The sequence below is a fragment of the Diabrotica undecimpunctata genome, chromosome 2, assembly GCF_040954645.1.
Source record: "Diabrotica undecimpunctata isolate CICGRU chromosome 2, icDiaUnde3, whole genome shotgun sequence".
NCBI lineage: Eukaryota > Metazoa > Arthropoda > Insecta > Coleoptera > Chrysomelidae > Diabrotica > Diabrotica undecimpunctata.
This window is the reverse complement of record NC_092804.1, coordinates 18227105-18246535: the sequence shown is the minus strand read 5'-3', so window position 1 is coordinate 18246535 and position 19431 is coordinate 18227105. Positions and strand designations below refer to the sequence as shown.

At 32.8% G+C, this 19431-nt stretch overlaps 2 protein-coding genes across 2 annotated transcripts in view; both read left to right on the top strand.

The window, feature by feature from the left end:
* The first annotated feature begins 3664 nt into the window (after positions 1-3664).
* LOC140434278 (zinc finger HIT domain-containing protein 3) lies at positions 3665-14124 on the top strand. Its single transcript, XM_072522423.1, has 3 exons — positions 3665-3921; positions 5497-5651; positions 6186-14124. The coding sequence occupies exons 1-3, from the start codon at positions 3854-3856 to the stop codon at positions 6368-6370; spliced, it is 408 nt and encodes a 135-aa protein (XP_072378524.1). The 5' UTR covers positions 3665-3853; the 3' UTR covers positions 6371-14124.
* A 3148-nt stretch (positions 14125-17272) lies between these two features.
* Positions 17273-19431, top strand: part of LOC140433624 (uncharacterized) — a 41559-nt gene continuing 39400 nt past the window's right edge. Inside the window, exon 1 of the mRNA XM_072521606.1 lies at positions 17273-17562. Within this exon, the coding sequence (XP_072377707.1) occupies positions 17503-17562 (60 nt within the window). The 5' untranslated portion in view covers positions 17273-17502. The remainder of the gene's footprint in view (positions 17563-19431) is intronic.

Here is a 19431-nt window from a genome sequence, read left to right as displayed (position 1 = left end):
GTGATTAGGAGTAGGTATTCAGTGAAAGACCAAATTCTTCACTTGTTTCTACTACTGTATAGATGGTAATTTTGGAGATCGTCGATATTTATTGTAATAGGCATTGTGATGTCAACTGTTTATCAAATATTACAAATGTAATGGCGTAATTGTTATTGCATTTATTTAACTGAATGATTTTCTTATTTATTTCTTCTAAATAGACATTGAGGAATGCGATGGCGACAGAACACATTGCTGTCTGAGACCTCTTTATCTTTATTTTATCCAAATCAAAGAATGGAAAAGAAAAGTAATTTTGAAATGTGTAAACATTTATTTCCTAGCTGAGCGTTTTCGACTTACAAAGCCATCTTTAAAGCTGTGCTACAATAGAACAATGATATAAATAACTAATTTAAAGTTTACAATATTTCACTTACGTCAAATTTTTCAAACTTGTACCTACCTTCTATAACCAATTAGAGGATATACTTGAAAGATAGAACAACATTGTAGAGATTCGTTATTATGAGTGATTTTAGATTGACAGATGGACTTAATAAAAAACAATAATAATGGAATCTGCAGAAGAAACTGTTGGAAAAGCCAAAAGGCAAAGAAATGCGGAATGGTATGATGATGAATGCAGAACTGTAGTAGAGGAAAAAAGGCAAGCTAAGCTTAACCAACATCAAACACAACAGATAGCAGAGAAGTTTATAACGAGAAGAGAATACAAGCGACTAGAATCTGCAGAAGAAAAAAAGAGAGGCTTTGAAAAAACAAGTACAAGAAATCCTAGAACATAACATCAGACACGAGAGCAGAAAATTATATAAAAGAATAAAAGAAAGCACACAGTCATTTACACCAAAATTGACAATATGCTAAGACAAGGACGGAGAACTACTAACAGAGAAACAAAAAATTATAATGGGATGGAAAGAATACTTTGAGGAAAATCTAAATGCAGACAATGGAAATGAGCAAAACGAGACAATATTTTTTACGGCGGAGCAGCATATTGAAAATCCGAGTTATGAAGAAGTAGTTCAAATAATAAAGAAACTAAAAAACAGTAAAGCGCCAGGAACGGACGAAGTTTCAGCAGAATTGTTGAAATATGGAGGACCCGAACTTTGCGGAAGCATCCATTAGCTGATAAAGTTGGTATGCACCAAGGAGCGAATGCCGGATGTTGGTCTTATACAGCCAATATATAAAAAAGGAGATGCCAGAACTACAGACCAATTACATTGCTAAATGTAATATACAAAATCCTTTCTGGCATTATTCACACTAGATTGTCAGAATACTCCGAAAATATAATTGGTGATTATCAAAATGGATTCAGACCAAATAGAGCCACTACAGACAACATATTCATATTTAGAACAATATTTGAACAATTTGACATCAACATGGGGATGAGACAGGGAGACGCACTTTCAACCATGCTGTTTGTAAATGACTTGATTTGCACTTCGCGTGTGCCGCTGGTAAATAATCAAACTCCGTGTGAAAAACTGACTTTATTTTGAATTACACAATACATGAATATATGAACGCTAATAAGTATTATGTCCGCTCGCTCTGAATGCTGTATCACCGATCTCGTCTCGTATTTAATGTTGTCGTCTTGGGGTGCTTTTATAGACTCGCGTTATCTTCACATATGGCCTATACGCATAGACTGCTGTGTTGCCGGATCGGAAAAATTCATGAAATAAACTTAAAATAGATAGTGGCGTAAACACTGTTCAACCTAGTTCTTGAAGCAGTCATGAGAAAAACCAATGTAACCGGTCAAATAAACACCAAAACAGTACAAATTACTGCATATGCAGACGATGTCGCCATTATTAGTAGAAGCAAGACACAACTAATGGAAACAAAAAGTAAGTACATGACCATCAAAAGAACACCTGAGAATGAAAATAATATAGCAATAGACAACTATACTATTGAACGTGTGGATGCCTGCACATATCTGGGCACAGAAATCAATCAGAAGAATTCCGTAAGTAGCGAAATGAATGTACGTATTTCCAGTGGAAATCGTACATACTATGCTAATAAAAGATTGACGACATCGAAATTATTAGATAAAAAAACCAAAATGAGTATCTACAGAACTTTGATTAGACCCGTAGTAAGCCATGGTTGTGAAACCTGGGTAATGACGAAAAAGAGGAACCCCAACTCAGGACATTCGAGAGAAAGATACTCAGAAAAGTATATGGCCCGGTGCAAGAGAAAGACGACACATGGAGAATCAGGTGAAACGACGAGGTTAATGAACTGAATATAGGGTATGACATTGTAAGATTTGTGAAAAGTCAAAGATTGTCATGGCTGGGACATGTTCCTCGACAAGAAGACACGAAAACGACAAAGAAGATGTTACAGTGGAATCCGGTAGGAAGGCGGAAAAAGGGAAGGCCCAGGACGAGATGGTTGGATGACGTGGAAGACGATCTGAAAACCATGAATATAAGACAATGGAGGAGAAGGGCCCAAGAGAGATCTGAATGGAAGGACATAGACAGACAGACAAAAACCCATCCAGGGTTATGATACCAAAAGAAGAAGAAGAAGATTTGAAAGATAGAACAACATCGTTATTATAAGTGATTTTAGATTGACAGATGAACTTAATAAAAACAATAATAAGTATAAAGAAATGAATAAAGCACTAGTACTTAGAAAAATAATTGACATAGTATATCTAGGTACTTGAATTGGAAGTCCACTGAGCATATAGATAATTGGACAAAATCAGCGTTACATTAATTAATTTATTATCAGAATGAAATACTTGGCACTAATAGTTACATATACTTGGCACTAATATTTGTTTCAGAAAGAATATGGCTGGTTGTTTCAATAGACTTGAAAATTAATCTGAGACCGAGATTTTCACTTTTGAGGAAGTGGGTATCAGTTACTGTGGGGGAGTAAATGATGGCAAGAATTTGAGAATATATTTACTTGGGTCATCTAATAACCTTGAGTAGAGGAAACCAAAAGGAAGTAGACCGAAGAATTCGCGAGACATGGGCTGCCGTTGGCAAACTTAAAATTGTCCTTAAGAAAAATAATATTCTTATAAATCTCAAGGCAAAAGTTTTCAATTCTAACATCCTCTTAAAAGATGGCTGGGCGATGTGAAAGAAAAGGCGGTAAGACAATGGCACCAGGTTGTAAAAGACAAATTAAAATGGTAGGACAAGACTTACATCGAGGAGTGAGCAGTCAATTGCTATTAAAAGAAGAAAAACAATAGTTGGAAAACCTGGAATACAAATCAGAATATGCTTGTGTTGGACGTTGTACTAAAAAGTGCAAGTATTATATAGATTTTTGAATTAAATGGGTGGAATAAATTGACATTTTACTGAAAGATAATAGCTGATTATAAAGTTTCATCATATTCGGATAATTTTAATATCACGGTTTTCTATTAATTTACAGAATTTGCATAATATCTTGCATTTTATTATCAACATTCAAAATGTATATTTATACGCTTTGTATTATTTTTTCTGAAGACATCTATTTACCAATTAACGAACTAAGCTTAGTATTATTTTTAATAAATACAGGCAGATGGCTCTGTCATTAATACTTCCGTGAAACTGCTCTAGGTAGCGCAACACTCCATAGGTTCAATAACATTTGATTTATATTTGACAGAAAGCAAATGATAGGCTTCAAATGTTTAAAAATATTAAATACCACGCCGTTATTGTTACTTTTTACATTTGTATCTTTGTTTTAACTTCATATTAATAGGGTAAACAAATTAGAGTGAAAAACTGTGATACGATTAAATAGAGTTTCACATTATTTAAAACGTAACTACAAAAAGATGAATAAAATTTGTGAAATTTGCCAAAAAGAAGCACGTTATAAATGCCCAATTTGTTTAATATTTTAGTAAGTATATTATTTAACCATTTAATTTTAAAAAGCACCGACAGTGCTATTTGTGCAAAGTTGTGCAAACCACGTTTTTCTCAAAAAACTAATTAATCAAAAAGTACCTTCTATGTTTATTCGGAATTTTCCTATTTTGTTTTTGGATAATTGACTGTTATATATACAATAATTCTGCTAAGACTTAAAGTACCTATTCCTATTTATATTTTATTGTAAATATAAGTCACGAGTCATTATTTCTTAGTAAAATAAAGGGATGAATATTTTGTTTAAAATTCTTGAGAGTAGATGAGTAGAGAAACTAATTGAAACAGCAGGGAGATAGGTAAGGTATGGAAGACCATTTTTGGACTCATTGACAAAGGGAGATGCAATAAACAGTTACCAAAATATTTACAAAGAAAACAATGATAAAATGAAAAAATATTAAAACAAAATAGAAAGACTAAGTAAAAAGTGGTTATTCCAAAAGGTTTCTATATTAGTTTGAATAGTGTTTCAGTATTGTGTGGAAAAGATTATGAATTAGTGATATTATTGAAGTTTATTTAAGAATTACTACAGTTCTAGAGAAAAATATGCAATATGTATATTCTTTATTAAATTACTTACAATTTTTAAGTATTTTGTAGTCTTGTTATATTTATTCATTCACTAATTTTTTCCACTTTAACTTGAAATAACTTTTTGTTTGAAAAAATTGTTTGGCTACAGGCTATTCAAATCAAAGCTTTTGCACTAAAATTCTAATTATCTTAAGCTTCAAGTTAATTGTATCGTTTTATATGTTTGAAAATATAGTTGTCAATGAATAGTTGAAAGGTATTTGAAATATTTGACACAAATTCGTGCTTTTAAGTAAGAGGTTACTCCAGAGGGCATTTTGCAATATTTCATTTAGTTGGCTACCTCCCACAAAACTGTTCCACAGTTTTTTTTTCACAAAGTACCATCAGCAATCTTTTCTGGGTCCAAACTACATTCGGAAGCATCTTGGAAGACTTAATTTAAAACTACTCAAACTATTCCTAAAGGGGTTTGGACCAATACTCTCAAATAGACAAAAGTTCAGCACTAATCTACGAAATAATATTCCTGGAAGAATAGAATTTTATAAATAATTCAAGACATACAAACAACTTTTAGAAAACTACCAGGTCCATAGATAAAAGTGCATTCTGTAAAACATTCTCATTAAAACTGAAAATTTTTCCATGTTTATAGTAATATTACTGCAATATAATGTAAAAAACTTAATACAAACATCAATTTAAAATTTATCAGTGTAAAGAAAAGCATATTTTAGGGAAAAGTTAAAAAATCACAAAAGTCAGCTTGATATTAATAATTCAAATATTATAATAATTGAAATAATTTAAAATAGGTATATTAGGATTTTATAAGTAATGTGGTCATAATAATTACCTAATAATGTTGATCTAGTGTTAAAAGCTCTTTTAGTGTGACCCCATTTTCTATGGTACACTCAATTTATAAAGTAAACTCTTTATTAATGAAGTTTCAACTTCCACATTGAAAGCTGTTTTTAAATAATTGATTTTTATTTTACAGTTGTTCAGTTCCTTGCTGTAAAAAACACAGAGAAAACAAATGCAATGTTCTTCAGCGTGACGAAGAAACTGAAGAAGCTAACTTGATTGTGAAGAGAAGAAAAATTGAAACTGTAACAGAAGATACAGTAGCTGATGATAAATTGAAACTATTAGGTAATATAAGCACTCTTTTACAAAAGTTAATATATTTCAATATTTAGTTTTCTTTTCAAGTGAAGGTAGTGACCTTTTCTTACTAAAAAACTAATTGTTCTTTCTAAGTTTTGACAAATATCAAGGGTTGGATGACATAGTGCTGGTGTCTACAGAGAATAGACAAAAAACACAGCAAAGTGTATAATTTTCAATCAATGCAATGGAGAATGTTATTTGTTATTGCATACCATGGAAATCTTGTCAACATCATCATTGAAACCACTTTTCATTTTTTTTGTTGTTTTTGAAACCACTTTGTTTATGAATTTTAATACATTCACAATGTATTAAATTATTATTAAAATTTTTAAAATGTTACTTTTTTGCTATCCTTGCTTGTGCCATTAAACACCATATATATATATATATATATATATATATATATATATATATATATATATATATATATATATATATGATGTACATATATATATATATATATATATATGATGTACATATATATTGTAAAAAATATATGTAATGTCTTTTCAGCCACTAATGAGGAATTGAACAATCTATTAGCAAATAGTCACCTCAGAAATCTCCTAGTAACCATAGATCAAGCCGAAAGCGCAGACGAAGTTATGCAGAAAGCCATGCAGGAACCAATTTTTGTAGAATTCGCTGATGCCTGTCTTAAAGTCGTTGAAAACAAAACCACCGAGGAAAATACTTAAAAAGGTTTGAGTTGAAGCTTAAGTTATATTGTAGGTTCTCGGATTTTATGTAAGATTGATAGTATATGAAAATCGTGACGATTTATTTGTGTAATAATTTGAAACTATATTGTTATAAGAGTGCCCTATTTGTGTTATTTGATGATTTAAAGAGTGACATTTTGACAAAAATCCATTTTTATTGGATTTAAAAGTGATAATATGTTTTATTATATACCAGAAAATAGTTTGTTTTTCAGACAAAATATTTAAGTGAAAAATGTTTTATATTGATTTATTAATCGAAGGGTTGGTCCATAAAGAGGAATGAGGTAAGTTAAAACGGCATACATTGGCTTCAACAATTCAAGTTGAAATACGCTATTTAGTAGAGAAATAGAGATTATGATTTTATTTAAAGAGATTCTCACATTACCAAGAGTGTACACTTATTTTCAATATCATTCGATTAGTCTGTAATGTAGTTGGACCCGAAATCATCACAACAAAAGCTTTATAGGTGCAGTTTTTGTTGTTTTAAACTTTCTTTTACTAATTAAAAATTTCTTTTTGTATTTGTCTTTTTAATAAATATCATTTCGGCTTTGATAAAATGTTTATTTTCTTGTTTGAATGATTTCTTCTACAGTTTTCTATTTACAACAACCATGAACTATTTTGTTAAATAGGATTTTTCAGAACTTTTAACCATCATTTAGATTCTCTTTAACTGTCTTTATGAATATAGGTGCAAATATTTTTGTAGTATTTAATTTTAGTAAATTATCCTATATAGTTTCTTCGTTTATTGCTTTTAAGTCTATGTACGTCACAAAATAGTTCTACCTGCTAAATTTTGCTAATTTTGCCTTCTTTAATTTCTGCCTACATGTCAAGGACGAACCCTATTGAATTTGTGCTTAATAGGTCAAACGTTATCAAAGTTACAACTAACTTCATGTAGAAATAACGTAGAGGCATACTTGGTGTAATTAGAATTTTCAAAAATGCATCTCTGATATCGTTCTGGTGTAAACCGTTACAGTTCGACAAATATTTTGGTTACCTTCAAGAGTTCCGTCGGTTTTTTCGTTGTTTGTCAATAATCGTTTTCGTTGTTTTTTAGATTGGAATCGTCTTCATAAGATAAGAGCATAATTTCACTTAGACGCAATTATATGAAACTCGTTACTTTATTTTTTGTCATTCCCTGCTATATTTAATGGAACAGTTTAATATTTGTTGAAAGATTAAAATTTTTCTTAAATCTGATATTCTATAACACATATTGAGCACTCTAAAGTGTAAGTTTAAACATGAATAAATGTATGCAAAAAGGCAAATGTTTAAAAAATATTCACTCACACCAGAAATCTACTGTATTAAAAGAATTGAGTTCTGGCGGGATTCTTATAAAATTATCGAAATCTAGTTGACTTTTATGCTCGAATATCTCGTACACAGCTCCTAGGAAGGCTGCAAGTCGCGAGCGGCAAAGCTTTCTACATTTTCTTAAGATCGCTAATATCAAGCTCCTTGTCCTTGAGTGAGTTATGAATAGCTGCAGCAAATACGTGGCAGTTCCTGGTGAGATTTTGAATGATTTCTTGTGTTTAACATCCATGTCAATATTCGTCCTTTTCCAACTACATAATAGTCTTTAATGTTAGATATGTTTCTGTCTGGTTTTGTGTTGGAATCATCCGAACCTGAGTGGTAAGAAGGAAAACCTATGTTTCGAGAGATATTTTCCTGGTGGCAGCCAATAGTTCGCTATATTGTCGACAAAGTCCTTTCTGACTTCATCGGGTTGCTGTCCATGTAGAGGTTTGTCCTTCCAGATATGTGTTCTGTGTTAGATAGACCGTGTTTCGCATTTTTGCTTCTCTTAGTTTAAGCGGTATTATGTATATCAATTACTGATGATATTTACTTTTTGGTTGGTACCTGTCTTACTTTACACTTATAATTACTGATTCCTCTTCCTGTTTCGCACCTGATAGTTTCGTGCCCCCTGATAGGAAATACTCCTGATATAAGGAATTTCTTACAATAGAGCGATTTTGTTCATATAATGTGAACGTGTGAGTACTCACTTAAAATTTTGCATGAAGGTGACCTGTCTGTTTCTAATATATGACCGAGACTTGCCACCTTTTAATAAATGCGAGTAAGGTTTTTGCAGCTATAGTATACAGCTATTGGTGAACACTGGTTGTTATTCCGACGGGGCATCTTCATCGTATTGCTCTTAGTAAAACTTTGATTGAATAGTAGTTATCCTTGAGATAAGTTGTTAATTGTATAATAGGAATCTGCATTTCCAGCACCCTGTCACCGATGTCCCGCATACTCTCACAGGCGGTCAATGATGATCCTCAGACAGTTATTCTAAAAGTACGTTTTTACGCTCATTCAACTCATTCGCAAGTTACCGCGCCTGATAGAACAACTGACGAACTCTCACAGCTTATTATTTTATTCAGATTTAAGTGATGCGACCTTCACTCTATATAAGGGAAAAATTCATTCATCCCAGATAACTGCGGTATCAATAAGATTGCGCTATAGGGTTTTACTTGTTGTAGAGCAGGTAATAGGTGCTGGAGAGTTATTAGACCTGGTATAGTGGAATATCCTTCACAAATTTTCTGACTCATCTGGATATCACGTGCAGTATCGCTTTTTGCATAGAATGACACTAGTAGTTGAGGGTATAATCTGTATCATCTGGGTATTTTCCATTCTCAATTGTCTCCCTATTTGTATCTCAAGATCTCTGTACTTTTCTCGCTGTTTTTGACACCCATATTTTTGTTCTTAGATGGCGCTACATCAATAATCATTGTTTGTTTTGTTTGTTAAGTATTATGAGATCCGATCTATTTGGTACCACTAGTTGGTCTATGAACGCTCTATGGTCCCAATACAGCTGCTAGTTATTATTTTCAAGCATGATCTCAGGACATATCTATAATATAGCAGATAGTCTGTTGGCGAAATTCCACTGTAGTGGCTAGCTAAAATATCGTTCCTTATATTAAGTTAAGGCCAATGCCACACCGTCCCTTGTAAGAAATTGCATGGTTTTTTGGATCTGTCCTTATGGAGATTTATTGTTTTATACCTTCACAGTTTTTGGTTGCAATTGTCTGATCATGAATGGAAAGTAGGAAACGCTCTTTCCTGATATCAGACATTCTCTATTCGAATTCGCGTTTTTTCTTTGTTGGATAGACGCTATCTACGCATATCTGGTAACTTCGATTTGCGAAGGATGAAATGGTTACTCTAGACTGTTTCTGAAAATTAGTTCTTATATTAGCAATCTGCTTTCCTGTATCTGTTGGTTCCCTTCCTAATATATACTGTGGTTATATATATTCCCAGATATCTAAACCTTGCTTCCTGCTTTATTATTTTCCCATCAATTTCGATTTTACATCGTAGTGGGTATTTAGATGTTGTCACACATTTGGTTTCTTCTGCTGATATTCTCATATTGTATTTCTTGGCTGTTGTATTGAAGATGTGTGTTAATCTTTGGAGCTCGTCTGCTGTCTTGGCGATTAATGCGGCGTCGTCCACATAACATAATATTTGGATTTCTTTGTTGCCCATTCTGTAACCATGACCTTTACGTACTGCTTGTATTATTTCGTCCAATATTATATAAACGAGAAGTAGTGGGCTTAACGAGTCACCCTGTCTGACTTCGCTTTGTACTGATATACACTGTGTTAGTTTTCCATTTATCTTTGCCTGTATTCGATTATGGAAGTAGATGTTTTCGATGGTTTGTATAATATTGATTGGTATGTTTGTTTTATACAGTAGGTGTAAGACGTCTTCGACTTAGATGCGATCGAAAGCCTTTGTCAGTTCTATAAAACGTAGATATGCTGGCTTATTATACTCGATGGCCTTTTCTGTGATTTGTCTTAGTACAAGTACGGCGTCTACGCAGGATCTTCCGGATCTGAATCCTTGTTGTTCATCTGATAAAGTTGTTAGTTTATTGATTTTGTTGGTTAGGACTTTTGTGGTAAGCTTAAGTGCGGTGTTCAGTAGATTTATACCTCTATAATTGTTGGGGTCTTCTTTATCTCATTTCTTGAACATTGGTATCAGTATGCTATTTCTCCATGCGTCTGGTATCTTGCAGTGCAATATTAGGATATTTTTTGGCGCCTTTGTGCATGCATAGAGCTTGCCAAAAATTTACTATTTATTTACCAGTTCCTTCTTCCTCCTCCTTTCTTCTTCCTCCTTCTTCATATGTTGTAATTAAAAAAACCGATGGTTGAACCAATTAAAAAATACTTTAGGATTTCTAATATCTTTTTTTAAAGAACATGTTTTATCTTTATCCAGTTGTTTTTACTTTATATAGTAACATTTGCATTTTTGTATGTATTATTTCGTTTTGTTTTAGCATTTAAAGTAGCTTATTTAAGGTTATATGGGATATTAAACTATTTAAAACAATATATACCGAAATAACAATATACAAATTTATTTAAAAATATTATATAGAATTTGCTGTTCAATTTTGTATTTAATTAATATTTGTAATATCACAGCTGATAAATTTCAAAAACACCTTCGTAAAATGTATTATAGTGTAATAATGAACGGCTTTTCCATTTAAACTAATTTGAACCAATTATAATATCTGCACGTCGATATAATTGGATGTAATGTTCGGTATTTTAGGGTATACGAGGTGTGGCTATTAATAAACGAGGATGAACGGACGTCGTTTGTTTTTGGAGTTAATTGGCGCGGTTAACGAAAACAGCTGAATTTACTTTCGCCAAAAGCTTTAATTTACAATTTTTTATGTACACTTACATTTTTTACACCTTCTGAAAGTAGTATGTCACTTGTTTCTGCTTATTTATTATAAAACGTGTTTTTTAATTCTACATTGCCCTTTACGTACCATCAGTTTTCACTCGTCCCCCAGGTGCAAACTCCTCTTCATCGTCACTGCCCTCTTCGTTTTCTTAGGATGTCTCCATGCATTAGATGCCAAAATCCCGGGTTGGTAGCGTTGCTACCATAGAGAATGACTTCCAAAGCTCTTGTAAGTCATATCTTTCTTTACCTTTTGTGCGAATTATCTCTGTTTTGTAGTTTCTCTTCATATACGCAATGACGTCTTGGTCTATATGCTGGAGACAAGTGAGTAGACTTGTGCACATGAGTTTCAGGATTTTAAATAGGCGTTGGTGATGAACAACACAGCTGTTTCCCGCAAATTGTTTGCTTGTAATTTTTTTTAACGTCTGGTACAAATTTTGCTTCAAACCAGTCTTGAAATAGTTTTTTATCCACCCTTTCTTTTGGTTGAAGTAATCAACAGGTAGTTTTTCTGTTCTAATGTCCCTAAAAGATCTAGGTATTTTGCTTTCCAATCAGCGTCAATTTGTGACTTACTGTAGCGTTGCATATCCCTCATCTCATGGCGTTGCTTAAAGCGAGTCAAACACCTAGACGATGCATAAACTCTCCTAAGTCCAAAGCATCAAAAAACTGATTTGTTTTTATCAATTGTTAGACCTGATATTATGGTTGTGCCTTTGTTATGAACTTTAGCTATTCTACCAATATCGTATCTAATTCCATGCAAGCTTTTGGACGGCATCGATTTAGAAGGCTTCAAGGATAGCTATCGGTGGCTGCCGCATGCATACTACCCTTTTAGCAGCGTCATCATCGTTATTATGTAGCCACATCTAGTATTATTCATTAAGTTTATAGTATGTGTGTATAACTTTGCCCTATGTATGTATTTTAGTATAAAACTATACTTTATTCCAAGTCTTCCAACCGATTTACACACAAATATTGTTGTGGAGTTATTGGATCATATAGACGATCATTTTGGTTTATTTGTAACTACCATTTTCGCGATAATAAAATACAGAAAATACAAATGGTTTAATTTTTCTCGTGCGCTTGTTCAAAATGTCTACGATGTGAACTTGAACCAGAACTGTTCTGCAAATTATTGGAACATATTTATCAAAACTTAATGCAAATGCTGAAAATAAATATTTATTTTTTATCGTAGTTCTCTTATACTATTTTTTTGGGGTGGACGATAGGGGGATGTCTCATACAATGTCGGACTGGACTCAAAACTCGTCTACTGACTGAAACTACCCCAATGTCTCTGTATACTACTTGCCGAAATATTGAACCTGGAAAAATATTAACATTTGTTAATTTCGCCTCTTAATGTCTTTCAAAAAGGTGTAATAAGCTTCTGGCTGTACTGTTATTTAACAGCTTATTTTTTCCTAATATAAATAAGGCTTAATCATCCTTTAATAGCTCTACCAGACTCCCTTTTTTTTCGAGAGGCGTCTTATCCGTTCGGGACGTTGACAATTACTAACGCGTAATAGTTCGTTTAATGTTGTTCCAGTTCCAAACGACTTACATAACTTAGCAATCCAGGAGAGTTTTTTTCTTGAAAAATATGAGAATTTTTTATTATGGATAATTACGTCATAAGCAGATATATAAACACAACTGGCTGCTCGATCTTGGAGAGATTCCTCCATAATAATAATACAGCATTCAGAGCTAAGGTATCGATTCATTTAACTGTTGAGTTTCGGTCGAAAACTGTACAAGATTTCTCAAGAAATCGGCTCCTTTATACACTAAGTTAAGCACTTGCCTACGAATAATATGTCTTACATGTTTTCCAATAATATTAATTCTTTCTTCAGTTGTCGGGATATCAACCAGATATTGAATAAATGGATGTTACATTGTTTTCACATTATATTTAATATACATTTTGAATTCGGTATGGAAAAACTTTTTTCTGTGATTCTACGACTTACTCAAACCCTCTTATTTTATTATCGTTTATTCAAACTGTACTTCGATGACCTCAAGAGTATTTAATCTACTACTACACGGCGACCAAATTTCTTAACCACCGACAGCAATACAGCTTCATTTGGCATTGTGTTGTTCAAATGTGTCGGATATAATTCTAGGATTTGTTTTCAACTTTATCTTTATCAAAACTTTATCTTCAATCCAAAGAACCAAAATGACGAAAAGATTTTGTCAAGATGGCATTTAATGCTAAGGAAGTTAAATATGTTAAATTCAACTTGCTTAGTGCTTAATTTGATTAAGCTTTTATAATGTGTTACGATACTGTAGTAGTTCTCAATTTTACAGACTCCTGGTTGGTTTTACAAACTATGGATTATTCAATATTTCGATAATCATCATACATTTGTCATTGTGTTTACTCTGGAGTGGTAACTTACTGCTCTCTCGCACGGTGAGTACGGTTACGATTTCCGACGGGTATGGGTATGGTATTAGGTAAAAAGAAATTCTCGTGTCTACCAAATCGGTATGTGTCCGATATACCATATTTAGTCTACTGCACGGAAGACTTTGATAATCTTTTTATGCGTCCAGGCTGATACATAGCCAAATAGACCGTATACTACAAAGTGTAATTGGGTAAATAACTTGGATTCAAAAAAATTAAGTGAATATAAAACGGCAGTTATTGGAATAAAGTATAGTAAATAATTTGATTTATTCGTTTATTGTGTATGTAGTAAAAAAAAGATCCCATATAGTCTAGCTATTATATATAAGATATAGACTGCCCGACTGATAACTGACGTTAATATTAATGTTGTGATACCTTTAATAAATATTTAGAATTTTTAAGTGAATTTTTATAGTCTATGTATACCCAATATATACATATCAATAAAGATTTTGAATCGTAATGAGTTGTTATTCCCTTGGTTATTTTTTCCACAATGTCTTCCTCGTCAGAATAGAAACGGAAGATTACTGAACAACTATCTAGCAAACAATGAAGACACAATGGTAATAGGGTCCATCGAACCGACACATTTCCCAGGAAATGCTCAACCAACCCATCTAGACATAGTAGTAGTTAAAAATCTAGGACTACAGACCGAGATCAAAACATTAAACGAAGGATCACAAGACCATAACCCCATACTACTAGAAATAGGAACATGGTAAGAAAACAACACAACAAAAAGAAAAAGAAAACAAAATGGACAAATTACAAAAGACTTGTGAGTATTGGAATCAACAACGTCTTAGTGATAAACAATCTACAAGAAATAGAAGAAAGAGTTCTAGAGTTCGAAAACTTCGTTCAAGAAGCACTCAGAAATAACACTACTGAAGAAGAAATAGACATACACATGGGAAGGTTTAGAGACATAAAGCAGGAAATCACAGATATGATAAGGAAAATAAGAGAGCTAGAAGGACAAGAAATCAGGAGGACAAAAACAGGGCAAATCGGCTAAACAGAGAAGTGAAAACAGCACTAGCAGATCACAGAGGTTGACAATGTAATAACCACGTCCAAAACATATGGAAACTACAAAAAAATACTAAGAAATGATAGAAAACATATACCTTCACTACACGGTGAAAATGGAATTGTCTACACCATAGATGAAAAAGCAGAGGTGATGAGGAGGATTCTCGAGAGAGAGTGTACATTAAATTATCACCAAGACGAAGATGTAGACTTCATCGAAGAAGTCGAGTAACAACAAGAAATACCCGAAGAACCAGAGGAGACTATCGCACCTACATCTCCTCAAGAAAGAAACGAACTAATTAAAAATAGTTCACCGAGAAAAGCACCTGGTCTAGAAATTTCAAACGGAGCTCTGAAGTATCTACCAGCAAAAGCAATAGTACTTTTAACCAACATAACTAACGCGATCCTTAGATACAGGCTCTTCCCAAATCGATGGAAGGAAGCCCACGTTATCATGATTCGGAAGCCAGGAAAGAATACCATGTTTCCGCAAAACTACAGGCCTACAAGCTTACTGTCGGCAAGGTCGTAGAAAGAGTAATACTAAGAAGACTACAAGCTGAAATATACGAAATACTGGATCGCGGTGGAGTGACTCCTGTTTTTAACTCGAGTTAATACACCTCGCTCCAATGAATTGTTACACCCAAACGTAAATCTTAGGGGTGAACATGTCTCACAGACTGGGTTTACTTAAATTGCTTGCTTGCTCCTCGTCAGAAATACACTGACTAAGTGTAAAGCATAGTTCCGACTCCCAAAAATCCAACTCCGCCTTCATCGAGCTTGTAAAACAAACCTCCTATAAGCACATAACCAGAGGATATATGGGATATCAACAACATTATTTATCTGGTCTTAACAACGAAGCAAAAGCAGGCTTGGAATAGGATCAAAAAATTTTACGGTGATCCCACAGAGGTAAAACGCGGTAACGCCAAACTACTGCTGAATGGTAAAGCAAAACACTGAAAATTAAAAGAACAGAAACAACTTTACTGCGAAACATTCACCACCGAAGAAGTCAAAAGGGGCATGGACGTCATGAAAAACGGAAAATCACCTGGGGTGGATAAAATCCTAACGGAACAGATAAAGCACTTTGGGCTAAAAGCGAGACAATCGGTGTATGACTCATTTAACAACAGTTTTGTCCTGGTATAATACCAAAGTATAGTTTATACCAAGAAAAAGCAGTTGATGTTAGAAAAATATTATGTCTTAAGCTTAAAATTAAATTATTTTAAACACGTTGGACAAGAGAACTTTGGAAAACTTCTACCTGATGACAACGATTTATGCCAACTTAAAAAACAAGATTTACCAGTGTCGTTTAAATCTAGTTCATTAATAATTAGTTTACTTTTAACAACAATACTAGTAAAATAAACAGGTTCACCTGTTTTTCTTTTTATTGACACGATATGAATATAAATATTTACATAAAATAATGGAAATATAGACCAGTTTTGTCCTGGTATAATACCAAAATATAGATTACAAGTAAAACAACAAAACTCAGTTAAAGCATTAAAATATTGTGGTTTAAACTGGAAGAGTAGGTATTGAAGAGTTAAGCTATTTTAACCCGGCATTACCCGCGCCAAAAAACTTACGTTGCACGGTCAAATCGACCGTATACATAGTTTTGGTTTTAATTAATAAAAAAAAACAAGTAGAACTTAAATATAAACTAAAAATCTTTTATTTTAAACTTACGTTACAATTTTTTATTTATTGTTGGATTTTATAGCATTCAGTACAAAGCTGGGAAGTATGTTCTCATCATAATATATGCTTTTGACGCTGTGCCGTACGCATTGGGTCTTTATTTTTCTGTTCTTTTTCGACGAGCAAAAATGACATCTGCCTGGAACGTCATACCAGAGAACAACCGAAGACATGCCCATGTGTGACTAGGTCTATATTCTCTTCACCGAATCGTATTGTGCTTTATATATCTACGATTTTTCATTACTAATGTTTTTGTTATATTTATTTTTGATGCTACTTTACTTCGTTCGTATTATTTTATACTCTTTTATATTAATGTGAAAGCTGGATAATTATGATAATAATAAATATGGAATTCCAGAATAAAAACTAGCGAGATGAGATTTCTCAAAAGAGCTAAAACTATTACTTGATATAGGTACATGATTCGGCGAACAAAATAAATATAAAATTACAAACTGAAAGTAAACCTCTCTTTAGGACCTCTCAAAAGGATGAAGGAACAGGTAAGAAGCAAATATTTATTGGAATATTGGAATATATATTAGAATATATATTGGAATATTCCGTCAGTTTAAAATTTTTAACAGGAGTAAGGTACGTACAACAAAGAACATACGAATACTCTTCTTCCTTTTTATGTCTCCTTGTACTGATGACTCATTCGCGTTGCACTTTATTGCATTTCCAATAACAATCTAATTTGTTTACATACTTAACGACCCAATCTGCATGAAATTTGATTCCATGCATATCATTTCAAAATAATTTAACGTAATCTAGGATGATTTGTTGCATTTTTCAAAAGGAAGTACCGATATTGTTATAGACCTATTGTTGTCAACAATAAAATATTGGTTTAGCCTCATTTTTCTTTTGAAATAATTCGAATAATGGCAAAATTACCTTGTTACAAATGGCAATTGGATCCGAAAAGATTTTTATCATTATGCAGTAATGAGGATTACTAGTACATAGCCAAAACGGATTTTGTTTTGGTATTTATGTTTAGTCATTTGCCATTGTTGTTCCTAATCGGGTTTTAAACAAAATGAATCTTATCAAGTGTATTTGTGTTGCCAGTGTGATTTTTTGTATGGGTATAATTAGTGTAAGTAGATATTTAGAGCTTTTTTTTCTGAGTTATTACTGAACCCATTAATGACTGAATTATTTTTTTTTTAATTTACTTTCGTCAATTTTATATATTTTTGAGAGGTTGAGATATATATTTTAAACAAGAGATATATCTATGACAGCTAAAAAGAGTACTTAAGTAATAAAAAGGTAAGTATTAAAACAGATTTAACAATTTTTTTTCGAAAATTTTTTCAAAATGAAATTTGAACAAATCAGATTTTTTTAATATGCTATTATTATATTATGTTTTTTCGTCTGTCCTCTTTAAAGGCTCCGTTTCTGTTTTCTTTGACTGATTTCAAAGAACGAGACAAAAGCAATTGTTCATATTGGCTTTAATCATCTACATTGACTTGCCGTGACTGATTGCTGGATATACACATCAATGGTACGGCCGATAGTCACATATGGTTCAGTACTTTGGTGGAAAAAATGGCCATCCAACCATCCTACAAATACAAACGCTTCTAATTATACTATATTCTAAATATATATATAATAGTAGCCTTGAATAGTAAAGGAACGGCATCTTTAGGCGTTATCACTGGTCTACCCTTGCTAGAATTATATATTTCAGCGGTAGACTTTATGTACCTACTGAATATTCATACAAATACCACTGGGACTATGCTTGAGGAATCCATTTCTCAGATGAACTTAGATTTGATGACACCAGGACTATTGTTCACTGAGAAAATTAACGCAATTGGATCTATAACTACTGTTGGATCTAAAACTGCCCATGGTACTGGATCAGAAGTCTTTTGGGAAAAATTTAATTATACCAAATCCTACAGTCTAGGTCAATATACAATTGTGTTCCAGCAGAAGTTTTTGCGTTGGTGACCTGCATTGATAATATCTTGAATGGGGACCGCAAAACAAAGAGAATCAACGTTTATGCAGATAGCCAAGAGGCTATTCCGGTCGTAAAGAACCCACTCACTAAACCAAAACTGGTGAGGAACTGCAAAGATCTCTTCAATAACCTAAAATGACAATAAAAAGTCTTTAATATGGATGCCGGGCCATGAAGGGGTACATGGAAATGAATGAGCAGATTTGTTGAGAAAAAAATGCTCGAGAGAAATCTTTGTTGGCCCAGAACCATTTTGTGGCATCACCAAAGATCCTGCAAGAAATAAGGTTCAAAAGTGGCTGATAAGGAGTCATCAAAATAAATGCAGAGCCACTCAAGGACAAGAGAATCATTAAGATCATAGATAAACAACTCTTGGACAATTTTATGATTTTCAACAAAACAAAAGATTTAAACAGAACCATTTAAACAACTAGAAATTGTCGATGAAGAAAACACCTATACAGAATAGGTAATGTAAATGAACCATAGTGCAGAAATTGTGAAATGGAAGAAGAGACTACCATACACATCCTATACAATTGAGGCTTGAACCAGAAGAAATTCTTAGACTACTAATAAGGAAACTGTTAGCCTACGTAGGGGCCACAGGACTTATTGGAGTTTAATGCAAAAAAAGATTTTAGTACAAAAGTCTTATGACTAGATGGCAGAGATTAAAATGTCTCGTCTGAACTAAGAATAAGATGAAGATACTTCACAATTATTAAATATCCTTTTTTGTGTTGAATATTACCAAACCTTATAACTAAAACATATTGGGTTTCCTGATGTATCGTTTGTATCCGTTGCAACCAAATTATTCATTCCTTGACCCGTCGTGCTTAATCCCTTTCTGATACAAAACATTTTATAGATACGGTATTATGCCAAAATAATTATTACAGAAATTTCGACGGCTTATGTATTTAATTGATTGGGCTTATTTGTCATTAACTGTACTCTCTTATTAACATATAA